Raw genomic sequence first — 18,759 nt, forward strand, 5'->3', positions numbered from 1 at the left:
AGCAATGCAGGACCCAAGCCGCGTCTGTGACCTAGACCACAGCAATGCCGGATCCTTAACCCACTGAGCAATGCCAGGGATCGAACCCACAACCTCATGGCTCCTAGTCGGATTCGTTAAGCACTGAGCCACGATGGGAACTCCAAGCTCATCTTTTATAATGCCATCAAACTCATAGGGAAAAAAATTTTTAGTAAGGCAACAAATTCATCCAAAGTGGCATCAGAAAGAAAGAGAGAAACGCTCTCAGCTGGCTCTCCAATAAGTCTAAAGGAAAGAAAAGAATTAAATCAGGAGAAAGGGGAAGGCTTGCTGTTTTTAAAGGAACCCCAGAGCATGACACAGGGAAACCCTGGATACTACCAGTGCTATGGGCGCTGCGGCGACGAAGCTCCTCCCCTGCCCATGAGACCCTCCCTCTGTGTCTGTGGAGGCAGGTGTCCCAGGTGAGACACCCACAGTCTGACTGAGAGAGGACAGCAGGTTAAAGGAATTGTGATGGTCAGAGCCCTCAGCATTGGTGGGTTCCCCCTCCATCCCCCTCCCCATTCGGATCAGAACATCAATTTTAATGTCAGGAACCCACTGAACCAACAAATACCCCAGCAGTGCAAACCACTACGTTTAAGTTGAAACATCTAAGACCCCACTTGTCTCTTCACGGATTTGCCCAGGACTCAACACGGATGTCAGGCAGGGCTCCCAGGAGAGGTAAGATCCCACCACTGGCTCCTATTGGACCTCTGGCCTGGGAACCTATTATAACCTGAAAGTACTAGCTTTCAGAGCCCATCAGAATATAAAGCGAAATCTCCTTAACAGCACAAAACAAGTAAAAGTGTTGATCTCTCTGATATAATTTTTTTAGAGACCCAAATTAAGAAGTGAACTGATGAAGGAGGAGCAGAGCAGAGATTAAAGAAGAAGCAGTAAAACACAGAGAGCAGAAGTCCAGTGGAATCATCCTCAGCCAGGAGCCCAGACCTGCCAACTCATGATTTAGATCAGGTTCTTACCTGCCTATGTGTCAGTCTGCCCCTCAGCAAAGGACGATGGGTGGAGAGAAGGCCCTCAGGGTCCCAGGTGGAAGCTCACTACACACCTCTAGCCTCGCCTACCATCTTCCTCTGTTGAGCAAGTACCTGACTGGCCTACTTGGCACCGGGCAGCCCCACCCACCCCCAGAGCTCCTGTGTCAGCTCTGTCTCCAGAGGCCAGCCCCTGGGGCAGGTCACCCCTTCCGTCTGAGCACCCTTCTCTCTCCCTCAGGTATCGTCACTGCTGTAATTCTACCTTGATTTATGAAGGCGTCAATACATGTCTGTGCTCTATTAGTTTCCAGGGTCCAAAATGCAAGGGGACCATATGGGCCTTGCTCAACCCAGACTTAGTACAATTCTCACCATACAATGTGCACTACAATCTTATACCGAACCCAAGAATTACTGGATAAGAAAGCATTTCAATTAAGCATAAAAAAAATCTAGGCTTGAGTATAAATATATCTAAAAATTAAATTCTTTTCAAAAAATGATACAGAGGGTCGAAAACTAAGAAAGCTAAGAAATGAATGAAATCTCTTCCAGGGAAAGGAAACAGGCCGTCATCCTGAACTGTTAACTGTTACTCAGGAAGCTGTAACTCCTTTCACTGGAGTCCGTTTGCTTTTATTTTTTATTCAAGTCTATACGGCAAGGCCTGGGAAAGATGCCATCTTTTGATTGTGTTATCCTACAGCCAGCTGGTGTACGAACATTCACAGCGTGGGGCACAGAGTGATGACCAGAGAAACTTCCAGCTCAGGGGAGGCGGGAACAGCTGTGCAACGGATCCTCGGCGCTACCCACAGACACACACAACACCTTGGACATCTGAGTAAGATCATCCACCTTCATTCATTAAAAGGTAGAAAATAACCTCAAAAGGTCAGTAACTCTTGAGAGACTTCCAGGTCCTAGAATTGCTCAGAGACCACTAATCATCTGGAATTACATCAAACGTATTCAAACATGCAGTCAACACACTCGTCACACTAAAGCCGGGTGGCTTCTGTCCACCAACAGGGCACACAGCCACGAACCATGAGATGTCACAAAGCCTCTATGGCTAAGTCACAAGCTGCATACCTGAGGAGGTCAATGCTGCACTCTGGGAGAGAAGCTGATCATTGCTTATGGTCAAGGTGGCACCTGTGGACTGACTACTGATTGCAGGTGCAGACAATCTTATGCTTCCGTTTACTTCACTACTTCCGTTAGAACTGTGTTGAATAAGATCTTGACCTAAATGGAAATTAATATTGTGAAACCTGACAGTAACATGTTAATTTATACACCGGTGAGTATGTTAAACATCTAATAACATGCTATTAAAAATAAAAGCTATCTTGTTTTCATTACTAGTTATAGAAATAAAATGAAAATAAGACCATGAAATACATTTTCTTAGGAGTTCCCCGGTGGCCTAGCGGTTTAAGGATCCAGCATTGTCACTGCTGTGGTGTGGGTCTGATCACTGGACTGGGAATTTCCTCACATTGTGGCATGGCCAAAAAAATAAAAAGAAATACATTTGCCTAAATGAAAGCATTTGCTCACTCTTGTAAGCTACAAAAATATTTTTAAGTGCTTTTTTTTTTTTTTTTTTGCTTTTTAGGGCCATACCTGTAGCACATGGAAGTTCCCAGGCTAGTGGTCAAATTGGAGTTGCAGCTGCCGGCCTACCCCACAACCACAGCAACGTAGGATCTGAACCGCATCTGCGACCTACACCACAGCTCACAGCAAGGCTGGATCCTTAACGCACTGAGCTGGGCCAGGGATCGAACCCTCATCCTCTTGGATACTAGATGGGTTTGTAATCTGCTGAGCCACAATAGGAACTCCCTTAAAGTGCTTAAGAGTTCTACTTTAACTCAGTACTTAAGACACTTAAAGCTACAACACTTTGCTGAAAAAACCTAAGCTGAATTGAAAACATTCCCAAACGTGGTAGACTCCCAGTTGTAGCATCAGGGACGTGGCAGAGTGACAGTGGGGCCTCCTTTGCGGAAGAGTGGCTGCTGAGACTCTCCTGTGGGTGGGCTGCTGCCCCCAGCACCCTGGGCACCCACAGCGGGCTCAGGAGCCATGATGCACTCAGCTCCCATCAGCTACCAGTTACTGTAATTTACAATGTAAGCCAATAACATGGAAGCAGATGAACACAAAAATGAAAAGCCTGTTGCCATTTCAACAAAACTAAACTGACTGCTCTGCTAAGACTAGACAGAGGCAAACTGCTTAAAAAAAAAAAAAATTCTGCTGTCAAGTTAGGTGTAAGGAAGACAACTAAACAAAATCAGAGGGAAAAGGCATCAAAAGACAAAGCGATGCTGCCCTCCACTGTGTAATGCTGGACACACACACCACATTTAAGAAACAGAAAAGGGGAGGGGAGCTACGCATATGGACCTAGATATGGGCAAACTGAAAAGGCAGAAGGCTTAGCAGCAGAGCAGAGCCATTTTCAAAGGTCTGTGTGTGTGCTCAAAATCCAGCAGGCATCACTGCCTGACTCTGCTTGATGTGGACTAAAGACATCAGCTAAGAGGACTTCTACTGCAGATGTAGGAGAGAAATGGGCAGACTGAGGACGATCCCAGGGTTTCATGTTTTCCCAAACAACTTACAAATTGCTAAAGTCTGTAAAACTTAACTGAAATAATATTTGCATTCAAGTATTGCAAGCATCTATAATTCTATGTGTTAATGGAGAAAACAACATTCTATAAAATAACTGAAAAATTCTACAGAAGAGCTAGATGCTTCCCATGAGTGACCACAAATTAATTTATTAAAATTAATTAAAAATTTTGGTTTTTCTCAACTTCTCAGAGTGGGATAAGGAAATGTTGACTTATGAGTCACTATAGCCAATTCTCATTATGCACAATAATGAGAAATAAGGAAATAAGAAATCTTAAGCCCAAAGTTTGGGCAAAGCTTATTTCATCAACTGACAAAGACATCCCCTAGGATAAATCCTTCAGCCAGTTTTTTTTTTTTTTTTTTTTTTTTTAATTACAGTTGTATTCATCTACTCTTTTGGATACAAAGTAATAAAATAATTAAATGATCAGTAATTGGAAAACACAGGAGAAAAAACACAATCCACAAACAAGATAACAGTTTCTGCACTATAAGCAAGAATCTCATACTAAGCGTTTTTGTATTGGATGAGCACAATATGTCACATATTGACAGTACTCACAAAAAAGTTAATTTGATCAACACAACATCTTTCTGAAAATAACTCTTATATGTTTCCAATGTTAAAATTCAGTTGTATATAATAAAGAAGAAGGTTACTGAATTAGACAAAATTAATTTTTGCTGCTGGTTAGCATCTAAAAATTATGGGAGTCATTCAAAAGCAACACTGCATGAGGAACAGCTCCTCAGATTTCTCACCTAAATCAAAAAAAATAAAGACACCCCTCTGAAAAGAAAGCTTTTGGTTTCCTCCTCAATACCTGTTCTTTCCATTCCAATAATGACTGGTCAGAAATCTCCCTGAAATGAAAGTGATGCCATGCTGACCGCTCACATGGCTATCAGCCTGGTGTTTTAAGGGAAAATGCGGATGCTTCCTGCCATCACACTGCCTCCAGGGAGGGTATTTTGGCTCCCAGTTGTTTTTTTAAATAGCAACCTCATAAGGTTGTTATGAGACTTAAATGAATTAATATTAAATGAGTTAATATTTGTGAAAGTTACTAGAATAGAACCTGGTGCATAGTTAGGGTGAGAACCACTGTTGCTAAAGTTACGACTCACTCTGTTAACAGGAGGAGCTGGTGGGCAGACCACACCTGTGAAATGTGCTCCAAGCCAAAGCAGAGCAGGACCCATCGTGAGCATTAAGGAACTGTAAGAAGGGGAATCTGACTGAGCATCCCAGGCCTGGAGCTGCTCATGGACATGCAGGACAGATGGCCAACCCTAGGGACCTGAACGGCCAAAGGTTTCTACTTTGTCTACTTTCCAGTGTTCTACCATAACCTACAGAGTCCCAGCCAAATTCTGGAAAGATAAAAAGAGGGGTATCTATGATGTCTTGAGGTACCATTTACACCAATTAAACTCCTTCAGTTTAAAGGAGCAGGAGGAAGAATTGTGAAGCTATGGTTTTCTTCTCTTTGCTAAACAAAACACATGACAAAACCAACTGGCTCCACCTATAAGTGCCACAAGAAACCATCACATTTAATTTCTGAGGTTATGTGTGAACTGCAGTATCATTTTCACTACACTGGAGTTTCTCACATAAATTACAAACACCCCAAAGCACAGGATTTAGGCAAAGCTCAGTCTTGCAGGACAAAAACACAGGTAAGATTTACTTAAACTGCAGGTGAAAAGATGTAAAGAATCTGAAGACTAACCAGAGATGGTCAGGGTAATTTCCTGCGGGGACCCTGAGGACGACGCAGCCGTGGGCCCAGCAGCCTGGGCCAGCACCTGGCTCAGACTTGAGTTGTTAATGGTCAGGGTGATCTCGTGGGGGCCAGTGGAGGTGGACACCAGGCCCTGCGACGTCACCACCTGAGAGAGGTCCTGCGTCCCTGTCATCATCATAAAAGAGACAAAGCCGGGCTTAAAAACAACAACATTCTCCTTTTTTATATTCAAAATACATTTTAGTGGAACTGTTACTTTAAAAAGAGACGGAGTCAAAATAAAATAACAGTCATCTCTAATTCCTTCCTCTAAAATGATATGGATCCAGTTCTATGAAGGCGATGATCTATGCCAATATACTGATTAAACATCGCTTATCCCAAGAAAAGCTTATTTTATTCTTAGGACCTTTGATTTATTTGTTGAGCTTTACAGAGAGAAGATAACAGCATCCTACTGTCCTAAAATCACACATGTGACTGTAAGCTAGAAGCTCAAATTCCAGCTGTCAGCATCAACTGGCATGCTGGCTCTCACCACTGCTGCTGGTGGTCAGCACGGAATCCTGCTCCGAGAGGGGGCCGATGGTCAGATTGGCAGATGTCACGGTGGGCTGTAAGGACAGGCCGGAGATGGGCTGGATGACGACACTGGCTGGGACCGCACTGTCTGGTGTCTGAAGAGAGCTGTTCTGTGAGGCCAGGCCAGGCTCTGTGGTCAGCTGCTGAGCAAGCAAGTTGCCCTGCTGTAACGTCTGCTGCAGAAGACTTGGGTCAATCTGAAAGCAATGGGAGACCCTTGTAAGGATACCATCATGCTTACTGCAACTTCAGCTGTATTAACTCACAGAAAACCATAGCAGGTGTCATACCTGGAGCGTGATATTATTAATGCTGGAGGCATCGATTCCAGAAATTTGAACATTTGACCCGACCACATTAGCAGCGAGTTGTAACTGTATGCCTTCTAGGGCAGCTAGACTCCCGTCCGTCAAAGACACTGTCCAGTCACCACCAGCTGCGGGGAAAGGCCAGGAATGACCAGGAATCAGAAAATCTTCTTAAATAGAAAAAACTTCATTTTTATACAGGGACTTTTAAAATACTTAAGTGAATACATATATCAATAGGAAGTCAGGGCAATATGATCTAGTTAATGAATACTAATACTTAGTTTATAACATACACATAAGTCTAGTTTAATCATCACAAAACAAACCCTGTGAAATAAATAATATTATCCATTTTAAACATATCAGAAAACTAGGCTCAAAGAAATTACACGGTTAGCCCAAGATTTAAAACAATACTAAAAATATTGTTTTATTAGGCTCTCATCATGCCATGGGTCACAAAACAAAGAAAGCCACCTAAGATGCCTAGTAGCTATTAACCCTTGTTCTATTATGTGTAAGTACACAAAAAACCCAACTGGCTAAAGTTTAATGCTTTTCAGACATCAGATTGACCCAACAGCAATTAGTAACTCTAGTGTATTAAAAACAAGGTTCATGGGTAGCTGTAAATTACACATCTGTTAATTTTGTGAGAATGCTAACCAAGAAAGAAACAGGCTTAAACCCAGTAAAAAAAAACAAACTAAGCAAAGTGCTGAAAAAACTCAGACGTGATATAGAAAGAATGGGAGGTGGAGACGCAGCTGCTTCTGAAAAAATGAAATTTCAACTCTCCAACTGCCTCATGGGAAAATCTCAGAAGGGAAGTGTCTGAGGCAGGAAGTCACATTCGTCCCCTCCCGGTGCAGAAGAGCGACCATCGGCCCCCACAGCATCACCCCTGGCCTGCCCTCATTGCGCACCTGACACGGAGGCAGGGAGGACCGCCTGGCCCACAAGGCCCTGCTGCAGCAGGCTCTGGTCCAGCTGCCCCGTCAGCACAGAGCTGTTCATGATGAACACACTGGGGTCTGAGGGCGACGGCTGGACGACGTTCACGGGCGCCAGGCCCTCAGACGAAGTCCGGGGCGCAGGCTTCCGCGCTTTCTTGGGGTCAGGCTTGTAATGGAACTGCATGTGGGTCTTCCTCCGGCCAGACGTGCGGAAACGTAACTCACAGTGGGGGCACTTGAAGGGCTTTGCCCCCGTGTGTAGGCGCATGTGGACCTTCAGGCTGCCCTTCGTAGAGAAGGCATTGCTGCAGACATGACAGCTGAAGAGCTTCTGACCTGTGACAAGGAGCCGAGAATCAATGAGCAACCAGCTGAGCACATCCCACGCCCCCTGCCGGATGGCCGGATGCCCGCGCCTTTCAAGGAGCCCCTTCTCCCACAGGGCATGTGGGAGAGAGCTACTGCAGAACATACAGGTAACTCAAGTTCCTGTAAATGATGGGACTCAGTCTCTGCACGGCACCTGGGCATTGGCAGCATATCAGCCAGTCAGGCCAACCCTGGACGGACGCCAAAGCCCTGCTCTGCATCCTGTCTCTGGTGCCACAAACGGTGAGGGAGGGTCTCTTCCATCTCTTGTCTGACAAGGGGGTGCCTGAGAAGCCGCCTTTGAGAATGTGCTCTGGCTCACATGTCCAGCCCCGGGGGGCAGCAGTGCTTTGAATGAGTGCAGCATGTAACTGAGGCCAGGAAGGCAGGGCAAGTGCAGTGGCAGAATCTAAAGTGGCAGAGGCCCAGCGCCTGCCTTCTTACCCACTGGGACACCCTGTGCAGAATCAAGAAGCAAAAGCTTAATATAACATAGTCCAGTTAGGACCGTCAGCCTTCAGCTCCTCAAATCAGATGAAGAAAAGGGCTGTGAAAACGGAACATTCATTTTTTCCTTTACAAGATCCCCTCACCCCCATAAGAGAATTTCTACCCAGTAACTGTACTCAGATTTGCAAAATCCCCAGTTTTCACAAGACCTCAACAAACTGACTCTCTGGAGTAAAGGAGACTAAGACGTAATTGTTCTGACACAGGTATTTAAGTCTGAGTCAGATGACTTAGAGCGCCACACTTGAGACCTAGTTCCTTTTCTCCATGTTGGGAATCACAAATTTTTTATATTCATTTCTTTCTTTCTTTTTTGTCTTTTTAGGGCTGCACCTGTGACATATAGAAGGTCCCAGGGTAGGAGTCTATACCACAGCCACAGCAATGCCAGATCTAAGCCAAGTCTGCAACCTAAACCACAGCTCATGGCAATGCTAGATCCTTAACCCACTGAGTGAGGCCAGGGATTGAACCTAAATGCTCATGGATACTAGTCAGGTTCATAACCCACCGAGCCACAACAAGAATTCTTATACCCATTTCTTCAACGTTCTTGAGCTACAATCCTGACAGGATGTGTGCAAAACACACGGGAACAAACAAATAGAACACGTTGTCCTCAGGCGCTGTCCTTAGGGGCCCACCCACATCGCAGTTTTTGCTCTTACCTGTGTGCGTTTTCACGTGGCAGTCTAGGGTAGATTTAACCGTAAAACTCTTCCCGCATTCCTCACATTTATATGGCTTTTCTCCAGTGTGGATTCGAACATGCCTAGCCAGAAAGCATTGCAATTAAGTGTCTTCCTTTCTAATTTTACAAACAAATTCAGATTTCAAATTTATAGCTATCCCTAGAAATAAAAATTATGTGACTATGTACTGAATATATTTGACCAAATAAAACTTCTGAGCTTTACTGTATACAAAATGTACCATAAATAAACAAAAGACAAAAAAGTAATCTGCAAGACCAATGAAAACAGAGCTAACTTTCCAAAGATCCAAAGAGCTCTTTCAAATCAGCAGCAAGAACTGTCCCAGTAGAAAAGAGGCAATGCAGGCAGCTCAGAGAAGAAATACACGCAGCCAAAGCCATGAAAAGTACCCCCCATACCCAGAATTTAAAAGGAGCAGGTTAAAATGATAGGAGACCCCATTACCCATGGGTCATGGGATGACCCACCGAGGCTGGGTGGTCTGGGAGCAGGTGCTCAGAGGCAAAACCACCGGAGGCCAGTGGGTGGTGTCCATTAGCACTGATCCTGACACCCACACAGGCACACAGAGCCCAGGACAGTGGGATCCTTGTAGTGATCACACTCTGAAAACTAAAGGCTCATCAACAGGGTCTGTGAAAAACACACTGGGACACCTGCGCAACAGAATACGAGGCCGCTGAGGGTGAAAAGGGTTTGCAGGCACAAAGTTGTCTGGGACTCAAGGACAGGAAAAAGTAAAACCAGACCAGAAGTGCAAACCCAGTGTTGACGTGTACGTGGGCATTTCTGAAAAAATAAATAAATAAAGCAGGTAAGCTGTTGACAGTGTCTGTTTCTGGGGAGGGGACATTTCCTCTCCTTGGCCTCCCAGGCTGCTTCTCTGTTGTGTGTCGCTTCACTATGCCCTCTGTCCAGTGTCTAATGGGGCTGAGCTGGGATGACTATTAACTGAAGGACAGGACAGGGAGTAAGTTGGAGCCTGGTTATGCCACATGTGTTGTAGGTGCAGTCCTGCCCTCGGTCATCCTGCTCCCTCGCCACACCCCCTGGGCCTCTGGCTACTCCGCCAGCATGTCCATAGGCCTCGGCCTAGGGTGTTAAGAGGAGGTGCCCACAGGGGTGCCCTCAGCACCCCATGCCCCCAGCTCTCTTCACAGCTGACTTGCTGGTTCCTCTGGGCCACATGTGCCACTCACCAGGCTGGACTCCTGTGCAGAGAGCAGCTGAGCGCCCGTCATAACTGCACGGTCCTCTCCATCATTTACCGTCTGAGGCATCACTCCCCACCCCAACTGCAGATCGTCACAATCGACTTCCTAGACCATTCCTTCCCTTACTGCTGGGACAGGATGCTGCCTGGCCCCATGAGGTGCGCCTGGCTGTGCTCACTGCCCTCCCTGCCCATACCACCCGCCCACTGCACATGCCCCTTCTTGCGGTAGGAACAGCAGGGCCGGTCACCTCCAACCCAGCAGCTATGCAGCCACCAGCCTCCCTGCCAGCAGCTCTGTGGGGTAAGGAGGTTTCAGAAGCAGCCTGCTCTGTTATTACTCATCTTGAAATCTTGCCACGTCTTCCTCTGTATCCCCTACACCTTTCCCTCATTAGTTCCAGCTCCTGCAGCATAAAATGTCCTCCTCACGGGACATAACGGGCTTTCAAAGGTTCTGGGAGAGTATAGCCCCGTGGCCTTCATGCCTGCAGGCCCTACATGCCCTGAGCCCTTTCCATCACCTGCCCTGGGTCCAGATTCTAATTCCAGGCAGTTCCATCGACCTCCTTCAATCGCCACCTCGCAGCTGGTCTGGCCTCAGCCCCACCATGCTTGGTGCCTCCTCGCCGGGCCCTTGCCCTGGCCCCATACAAAACAGCCATCCCGGGGGGCAGCCATGGACCCACAAAGCTCAGCACCATGTGTTTCTCCGTAAATAATTGTGAATTTTCTTTCCTGCTCCCTCAGTCATATAGAAATAAGCACAAGCAATCTATGAGCAGGCACATTTCTCACTAACATCCTGTAGGAGCTCCGAAGGAGGCCTCAATGCATACACAGGGCTAAAACCATGGCTCAACAAAACAGTGAGCCACTTGAGAGGCTCTAGGTGAGATGCTGCAAGGAAGGTGGGGAGGACCATGTGGATACGGCTTCCATCGTGGCAAGGCTGCACGTACCTGACCAGGTCACTGGGCTTCTTGAAGCTCTTGGGGCAGTAGGAACAGCAGTTGGCGTGCTTGGGCTCAGCCTCCAGCTCCGCCTGCCTGTCCTTCATCTCACTGATGCGGTCCTTCTCGGCGGCCGACTGTACCAGCACCTGTTCAGAGACCGTGGCACTCTCTTGAGGCCGAATTTTGGCCAACTGTGCTGTCTCCTCCTCTGTGAAGGTGATGACCTCAGGACGAGCCTTCCTAGACGTGTTCCTTTCAGAATTTTCTTCCTCTTCCTCCAGACCCATCTCTTAAGCAAGACATAGGAAAAAGGATCAGATCCTAATAAACTAAGTTTTCGCCATGCAACTAAACTAAAACTAAATGTTTAAGTATGTATGGTTAAAATCAACCACTCAATGAAGCTCTATTTGGGACTGGACAGAGATTTCCCCACCGCTGTTCTACTGAGAAGCTACGCAGAGTAGCAGGGTCACAGCATGGGGAGGGACACTGTGCCTGGGGCGGTGGGGGGGAAGAACACAGAGAGGCAGGGACTGACACCTTACTCCCACCCCTGCCACCAAGCCAGCAGGGGCTCTGAAATCTTCAGTGTCCACATGAGGCAGCTGCAGTCATAAAAATATAGACGTCTGTTTACATAGGGGCAACAAGTGAATTGTCCTAAGATAATAAACAGCCCCAAAGAAGAGGTCAAGCTGATATATTAGCAAATAGCCCCCAATTAAAAAGACTTATTAAAAAGGGGGAAAAAAGGAGTTTCCATTGTGGCTCAGTGGTTAACGAACTAACTAGCATTCATGAGGACGCAAGTTCGATCCCTGGCCTTGCTCAGTGGGTTAAGGATCTGGTGTTGCCGTAAGCTGTGGTGTACACTGCAGATGTGGCTCAGATCCTGTGTTGCTGTGGCTGTGGTGTAGGCCAGCAGCTATGGCTCCGATTCGACCCCTAGCGTGGGAACCTCCATACGCCTCTGCTGCGGCCCTAAAAAGCAAAAAATAAAGATAAAAACATAAAAAGAAGAAAAAAAACTTATAAATATGTATGTTTTAAGTATTCTCTCAGTGAAATATAAGAATATATTTACAGTGATTAAAAACAAGAATAAGCTTTTGCTGTATACCTGAAACTAACACATAGTAAATCAAATATACCCCAATATAAAATAAAAATTAAAAAAGAAAAAAAAAAAAAAAAAACAAGAACAAGCTGCTATTAAAATGTAACCAAAAAGGAAGACAAGGTTTGGCTGGGAGGGGGATGTCATTACTGTACAGATGGCCAAAACATTTTTAAAAAAACAACAGAAACTAAATAAATAGTAAGATTAAAAAGTGGCCAAAAACAAAACAATGAGCTAAAAAACCAACTGAAGGACCCTCTTAGAATAAAGGGAAAAAAGTTGGGAGAGACGGAGGAGGGAGGGGGCAAGAGGGAGAGTGGTCCAAAAAAAAAGAAAATATAATGAAGATACAGCATTCCACATTACAATCATAAAATGTGGGAATATGAGGCAGCTGGTTATAGATGGTGGCCCCACCAACACTGATAAAGAAATGTGGAAGTAATTGCATTAAAAACTTTAAGTAATCAAGAACACAATAAATATAGCAAAGTCATTAAAGAAGGGCAGTAATTGGACCAGAGTAAACAGAAGATGTAAATCAAGATGGTGTAATGACAAATAGGCCTCCCATCACAATAAACGTGAAAAGAAGTACATCTCTATTACAGGACTCTAGGGATGGGTAAAAAAGTCAATTTAACAGGTGACTTTTCTTCCACAGACAAGAGCAATCATATGAAATTTTTTTCCCTCAATGATCCAAAAGAGGAAAATACCAACATATATAAAGATGCATCTAAACATTTGTGCAGCAGTGAGGTGAAGCTGTAACAGAAGCCTCCAAAATCAACCCTGACAGATCCACTTCACGGCATTAGATGCCTTCTTAACTGATGGGAAAGATACACAATTAGACTTAGAGATTATCTGTGCAGGCTGACTAGTTAACACTCTCCCAACTACAAAGTTCTAGAAATAATATGTGGCTATCCCATATATATACATATTTTTTTTAAATGGCTGCACCTGCTGCATATGGAAGTTTCTGGGGCTAGGGGTCAAATCCAAGCTGTAGCTGCAGGCCTACACCACAGTCACATCAATACCAGATCCTTAACCCACTGAGCAAGGTCAAGGATTGAACCCACATCCTCACAGAGACAGTGTCAGGTTCTTAACATGATGAGCCACAATGGGAACTACTCCCATATTTTTAATTCACTGTAAGAAAAGAATTGTTATTTTCTTTTTATGCTTCATTAAACCACATGACAGTTTAAAAAATGGAAATAAAGGCTTTACTATCAGATTGAAGTCAAAGTTTTTGTCTCAAGGCAGATCAGGCACATTTTTAGACTTTCTTCCCCAAGTCTAGGAGATGCCACACTGCTGTCGTTTCAGCACAGCACACCAGGGACAACCATGACCTTGGTGTCAGGTGAATACAAAGCAGATGAGGGACAACCACCAGCACCTCCGATGCTGTGAGGACACCAACCAAACAGCCGTGCCTCCCCAGCCATGCCTCCTCTAAGCATGTCTCCACAACACTGAGAACCAATGCTGTGAGATGCATGGAGCTGGCCATGGTACAGATGCACCCAGGCCCTGAGACACATGTGTAACTAGCATAACTCACATTGCAGACAGAGCGACATCAGCTAAAAAAATTGTATACAGAATAGATGGTCCATGGCGACCCACCGTACATGGTACAGGGACTCTACCCAATGCCCTGTGATGGTCAATATGGGAAAAGAATCTGAAAAACAACGGGGGGGTGTGTATAACTGAATCACTTTGCTGTACAATGGAAATTATCAGTGCTGTAACTCAACTATGCTTCAATAAAACTTTAAAACTGAACAAAAAGGAATATAAGCTCATGGAGATAATTAGCTCAGACTTTACAACAACAAACTTATCAAGAGGGTAAAACATAACAAAAATGGAAAAAAAAAAAGCTGTGTACTGTGTGTCATGTGTAAAAATATGCAAGGTGCACATTCTTATCAGTGTAATTTAACTTGTGGAATTTGATAAAAAGAAATCATCTGATATGTACAAAAAGTGTAAGCACAAAATTATACTCTTGGTGGTTTAGCAGGTTAAGGATCCAGCATCATCACTGCAGGGATTCAGGTCATTGCTGTGGCATGGGTTCAATTCCCAGTCCGGGAACATCCACATGCTGCAAATGCGGCCAAAAATTATATATGATAATACTCTTGAGTTTAGTATACTTGGTGCGGGAATTGGGCAAATCAGCTTATCTAATGTGCAGTTAGCTGCATGGTTATTTCACATCAATTAGATGAGAGAGTGTAAGTGGTCCACACAGGGTGTGGAGGGTTAAAGTTCTCCTTCATGCCAGCTCTCATGATGCTGGAGCAACACTGGGCAGTAGCAGCTGGGCGTCCATCAGCAGGAAATCACGTAATGGACTACAATGGAATTCCATGCAGTCATCTAAACTGATATGCGTCTGCGTTTAATACCATCAAATACGCCTCTAATAAACATCAGTGGAGGGAAGATTAAGAAACTGCAACACCAGTGTACCTGCTAAGATTTTCTACTTACTAAGAAATGTAAGTACACGTATGTACACGTGTGGAAGGAAGACTGCACTGTTACGGGGATGTTATCTTTTTTTTTTTTTTTTTTTTTTTTTTTTGCTATTTCTTGGACCGCTCCTGCGGCATATGGAGGTTCCCAGGCTAGGGGTTGAATCGGAGCTGTAGCCACCAGCCTATGCCAGAGCCACAGCAACGCAGGATCCGAGCCGTGTCTGCAACCTACACCACAGCTCACGGCAACGCCGGATCATTAACCCACTGAGCAAGGGCAGGGACCGAACCCGCAACCTTATGGTTCCTAGTCGGATTCGTTAACCACTGAACCACGACGGGAACTCCGGGATGTTGATATTGGGTGTGCCATGACTAGTGAGATAAAAGGTTTTCCTCTTTGTGCCTCTCTGAATCTTTCTTTCAGAGAATGTATTGCTTTCAAAATCAGAAGATGAAATAAGTTAATATACTAACACCACTGAAATGAATTCATCACTAAGTGAACATCTGCTTAACAAATGGACCATACCCCCTCCTTCTGCCTCTCCCGGTGCCGACGCTGCAGAGGCAACTGTCTGGTGCCTCTTCATGTGCTTTTTACAATGAACTGTGGTTCGGAAGCCCTGCTCGCAGAACGGACACTTGTAAGGCTTCATGCTCATGTGCGTTGCCATGTGCCTGGTGAGGCTGCCGTTGGTGGTGAAGGAAGCATTGCAGACACTGCAACTGAAGGCCTTGACTCCTGTGACAACAGAAAGGAGGGGAAAAAAGCATTTCATGACCTTAAAACCATATATAATCAAGCAAACAATGATATGCTCAATAAGCTACAAAATTAAAGAACATTTATTTGCTATGGTCTCTTATTTTTAGGAACTGAGGATCTTTTAAGAAGACGTTATTTTAAGGAGATGGAAGCTGACACAGCATGTGACAAGGATGGTCATAATGAAGAAGATAGACGATAATAAGTGTCGACAAGAATGTGAAATCATTGCTGGTGGACAAGAAAAATGGCATAGCCGTTTGGAAAAGAATTCGTAGACCCAAACAGTTATCACATGACCCCTAAACAGAGAAGCGAAAACACACGTCCACATAAGAACATACATACAAACTTCACAGCAAGGTTATTTCTAACAGCCAAAAAGAGGATGCAACTGAGATGACCAACAACAGTGAATGCATAAATAGACTGTGATCTGTCCAGAGAGAGGACTATTACTCAGCTGTAAAAACGAGGGAAGGGTGACATGGGCTTCAAGTAGGTGAACCGTGAACACATGCTGAGTGAGAGAAGCCAGTGGCCAAAGGCCACATGCTATACAGTTCCATTTACAGGAAATATCCAGGACAGCAAGTCCTCAGAGACAAAAAAGAGATCAGTGGCTTCCTGGGGCTGGGGGCACTGAGGGGAAAGAGCGAGTGTCTTTTGGGTGTGACGACAATGTTCTGAAATTAAATGGCAGTGATGGCCACACAACGCCATGAACACACAGAAAGCCACGCAAAGCCCAGTGCAAGCAGACAACCACCTGTATGCGTCTTCTCATGGGACTTGAGGACCCCAGAGGACACGAAGCCACGTCCACAGAGCTTGCACTTGTAGGGCTTCTCCCCAGTGTGTGATCGCACGTGCTGCTTCAAGTGGCTGGACTTCTTAAAGCCCTTGTTGCAATAGTCACATCTACAAATTCAACACAGCATGGTCACAAATGTAACATCTGAGAGTGGGAGACCAACAAATGCTCTTTACCAACAAGCAGTGAATAATCAGGCATAACTGTTACAGAAACTTGGTGTGTCTGCCAACACTTAAAAAATTATAAAATATTAGCAATGATAATTTATTAGATCAAATTCTACTCAAAGTATTTGTAGCTTTCAAGATATTTTATTATTTTAAAGTTAGTAAAACCTATAGCAAACCCCCAGCAGAAATAACATTTGATTAATTAGAAAATATTCCTTTAAACATAACAGAAAGTTACTATGTGCTATCTTCCTTTCTAAGTCCTAACACATGGTGAAGACTTCCACTGCTTCAGGGTCAGAATCACCTGTCTAAACACTTGGAAATGTCAACCATATACTCTTTGGTTGATAAAATATAAAACAGAGGCAACTTAGAGCTATTTTGAATAATATATATATGTACATATATACACACACACATATGAGTATTATTTTCCTCTCAGTTGTTATAAAATATACTAAAATTATATTAAGGATGAAAATCACTATAAACTTCAAAATTCCTATTCACATTTTATTAAACAGAAAGCTTATTCCATTTTATTTCCCTATTTTTTCCACCTCCAAGTTTTAGTCTGTAATAGTAAGTTACACGTAGCACAGAGCTCGGCACCTAGCAACTTCCTAATAAATGTTGAATGGATGAATGAATGGCCAGAGGTCCAGAAATGCCCAAACATGAGGAATCATGAGAAAACATTACATTAATCTCACTTAAAAATACCAATGCAAAATCCAAAAGTAAACATTAACAAATGCTTGTTAAACAAAAGTGCTGAATATATAAAATGAGTCAGAGAAATTCTCAAACTGTCTATGAACATCCCTTCAGAATTCATGGATCTCCAAATAAGAACCAGTGGTCCAAATATTTATGAATTTGGTAGTTTCCTGTTGTGGCTCAGCGGTTAACGAACCAGACTAGTATCCATGAAGACACCGGTTCAAACCCTGGCCTCGCTCAGTAGGTTAAGGATCTGGCATTGCCATAAGCTGTAGTGTAGGTTGCAGATATGGCTGGGATCCCATGTTGCTATGGCTGTGGTGTAGACCAGCACCTACAGCTCTGATTCAACCCCAAGCCTGAGAACTGTTATATGCAGCACATATGGCCTTAAAAAGCAAAAAAAAAAAAAAAAAAAAGAATTTGCAAATTCATGAAGATGAAGATTTCAGGATAATACACTTCTGAGGGTAAAAAATCTAACGCATGAGAATACTGGTTCAAGGTACTTGAGATCTCATATGAAAATGAAGCATGGGCTCTCAAAGGTTACATGCTTAATAACATTAGCAAAACTTAGCCATTCCCAAAAATTATAATTATGACCACTCATTTGAGGTAAGATCAAATTTTGGTAAATCTTTCGAAAATAGTAGATCACCATTTTTAAGAGTAGCTATAAAGTAATGAGGCTTTTCTGTGGTTGAATGGCTCTGGAAAAAATTAAGAGTTTACAAAATATGTGAAGCAAATGATAAAATTATTAAACTATTACAAAGCCAGGACTATCTCTGTAAAGACAATTCTCTTTCTTTTTTTTGTTATATATATACTTGTATTTAATTTTATGAAAATACATTTCTTCCATTCACTGTAAACATCTATGTGCTCGTGTGAGTGGGGCAGGGGTCTCTGTTGGTCCCCCACCAGGCACCCAGCACCCAGAAGCACCCATGGCTCCTGAAGGCACTCAGCACCTATGGCTGAGGGAGTGGCCGATGAAGAACCAAGGAATGAATTCATTTAAAGACTGCCTTTGCCATCTTGCTGGGCCCTGGCACACAGGTGGCTGTGTATAAAGCACACAGCCTTGGACGAAAAGGCAAGATATACATTTAAGTTATTTCTGAAACATGGTAACCGTGGCTCACAGTGTTGACAGGAGTTACAGCAGAGTAGGTTAAAGGTATGGCCATGCATCCAGACCTTGGCCATGTCACTTTTTAGCTGCAGAAAGGTTTGCAAGCTAGTCTCTTTTGTCTCAGATACTTTCTCTGTGAAGCAGGGATGGTAATGGGCCCCTTTTCATAGAGCTCTGGGGAGTGATGCTGAGAAGCCCCAGGTACCAGGCTGCAGCAGGAGTGGTGCCCTGGACGCCGGGCGTACCTGTAGGAGCGCCGGCTCTGTTCCTCACTGTCCTCCAGGAATGGGGGGCGTGGAGTCTGCAGGTCCAGCTCCTCCGCAGGGGACTCTTGAATCTACAGTTTAGCAGAAGCACAGAGCAGGCTACGTGAATATCTATGAACAAACCCAAAACAACTAACAATCAAGGATGAGAGCACTCACAAGATGCGGGTGTAAAAGGGTT

At 44.3% G+C, this 18,759-nt stretch overlaps 1 protein-coding gene across 18 annotated transcripts in view; it reads right to left on the reverse strand.

The window, feature by feature from the left end:
- Positions 1 to 18,759, reverse strand: part of ZNF236 (zinc finger protein 236) — a 91,569-nt gene that overhangs the window by 16,791 nt on the left and 56,019 nt on the right. For all 18 annotated transcript variants that reach the window (XR_014840825.1, XR_014840822.1, XR_014840819.1 and 15 more), the window contains 10 exons: positions 18,558 to 18,649; positions 16,228 to 16,379; positions 15,222 to 15,434; positions 11,060 to 11,342; positions 8,837 to 8,940; positions 7,260 to 7,625; positions 6,313 to 6,458; positions 5,979 to 6,219; positions 5,426 to 5,605; positions 2,127 to 2,282 (listed from right to left, as the gene is read on the reverse strand). Coding sequence is in view for 8 of the 18 variants with exons in the window: in XM_085017618.1 (XP_084873744.1) it covers positions 2,127 to 2,282; positions 5,426 to 5,605; positions 5,979 to 6,219; positions 6,313 to 6,458; positions 7,260 to 7,625; positions 8,837 to 8,940; positions 11,060 to 11,342; positions 15,222 to 15,434; positions 16,228 to 16,379; positions 18,558 to 18,649 (1,933 nt within the window). In the remaining 10 variants the exon portion in view is untranslated. The remainder of the gene's footprint in view (positions 1 to 2,126; positions 2,283 to 5,425; positions 5,606 to 5,978; positions 6,220 to 6,312; positions 6,459 to 7,259; positions 7,626 to 8,836; positions 8,941 to 11,059; positions 11,343 to 15,221; positions 15,435 to 16,227; positions 16,380 to 18,557; positions 18,650 to 18,759) is intronic.

Source organism: Sus scrofa, chromosome 1 (assembly GCF_054392235.1).
Source record: "Sus scrofa isolate SSC_HxYL_T2T_F1_AM1 chromosome 1, Sscrofa_HxYL_maternal_Yorkshire_Landrace_v2.0, whole genome shotgun sequence".
Classification (NCBI taxonomy): Eukaryota; Metazoa; Chordata; class Mammalia; order Artiodactyla; family Suidae; genus Sus; species Sus scrofa.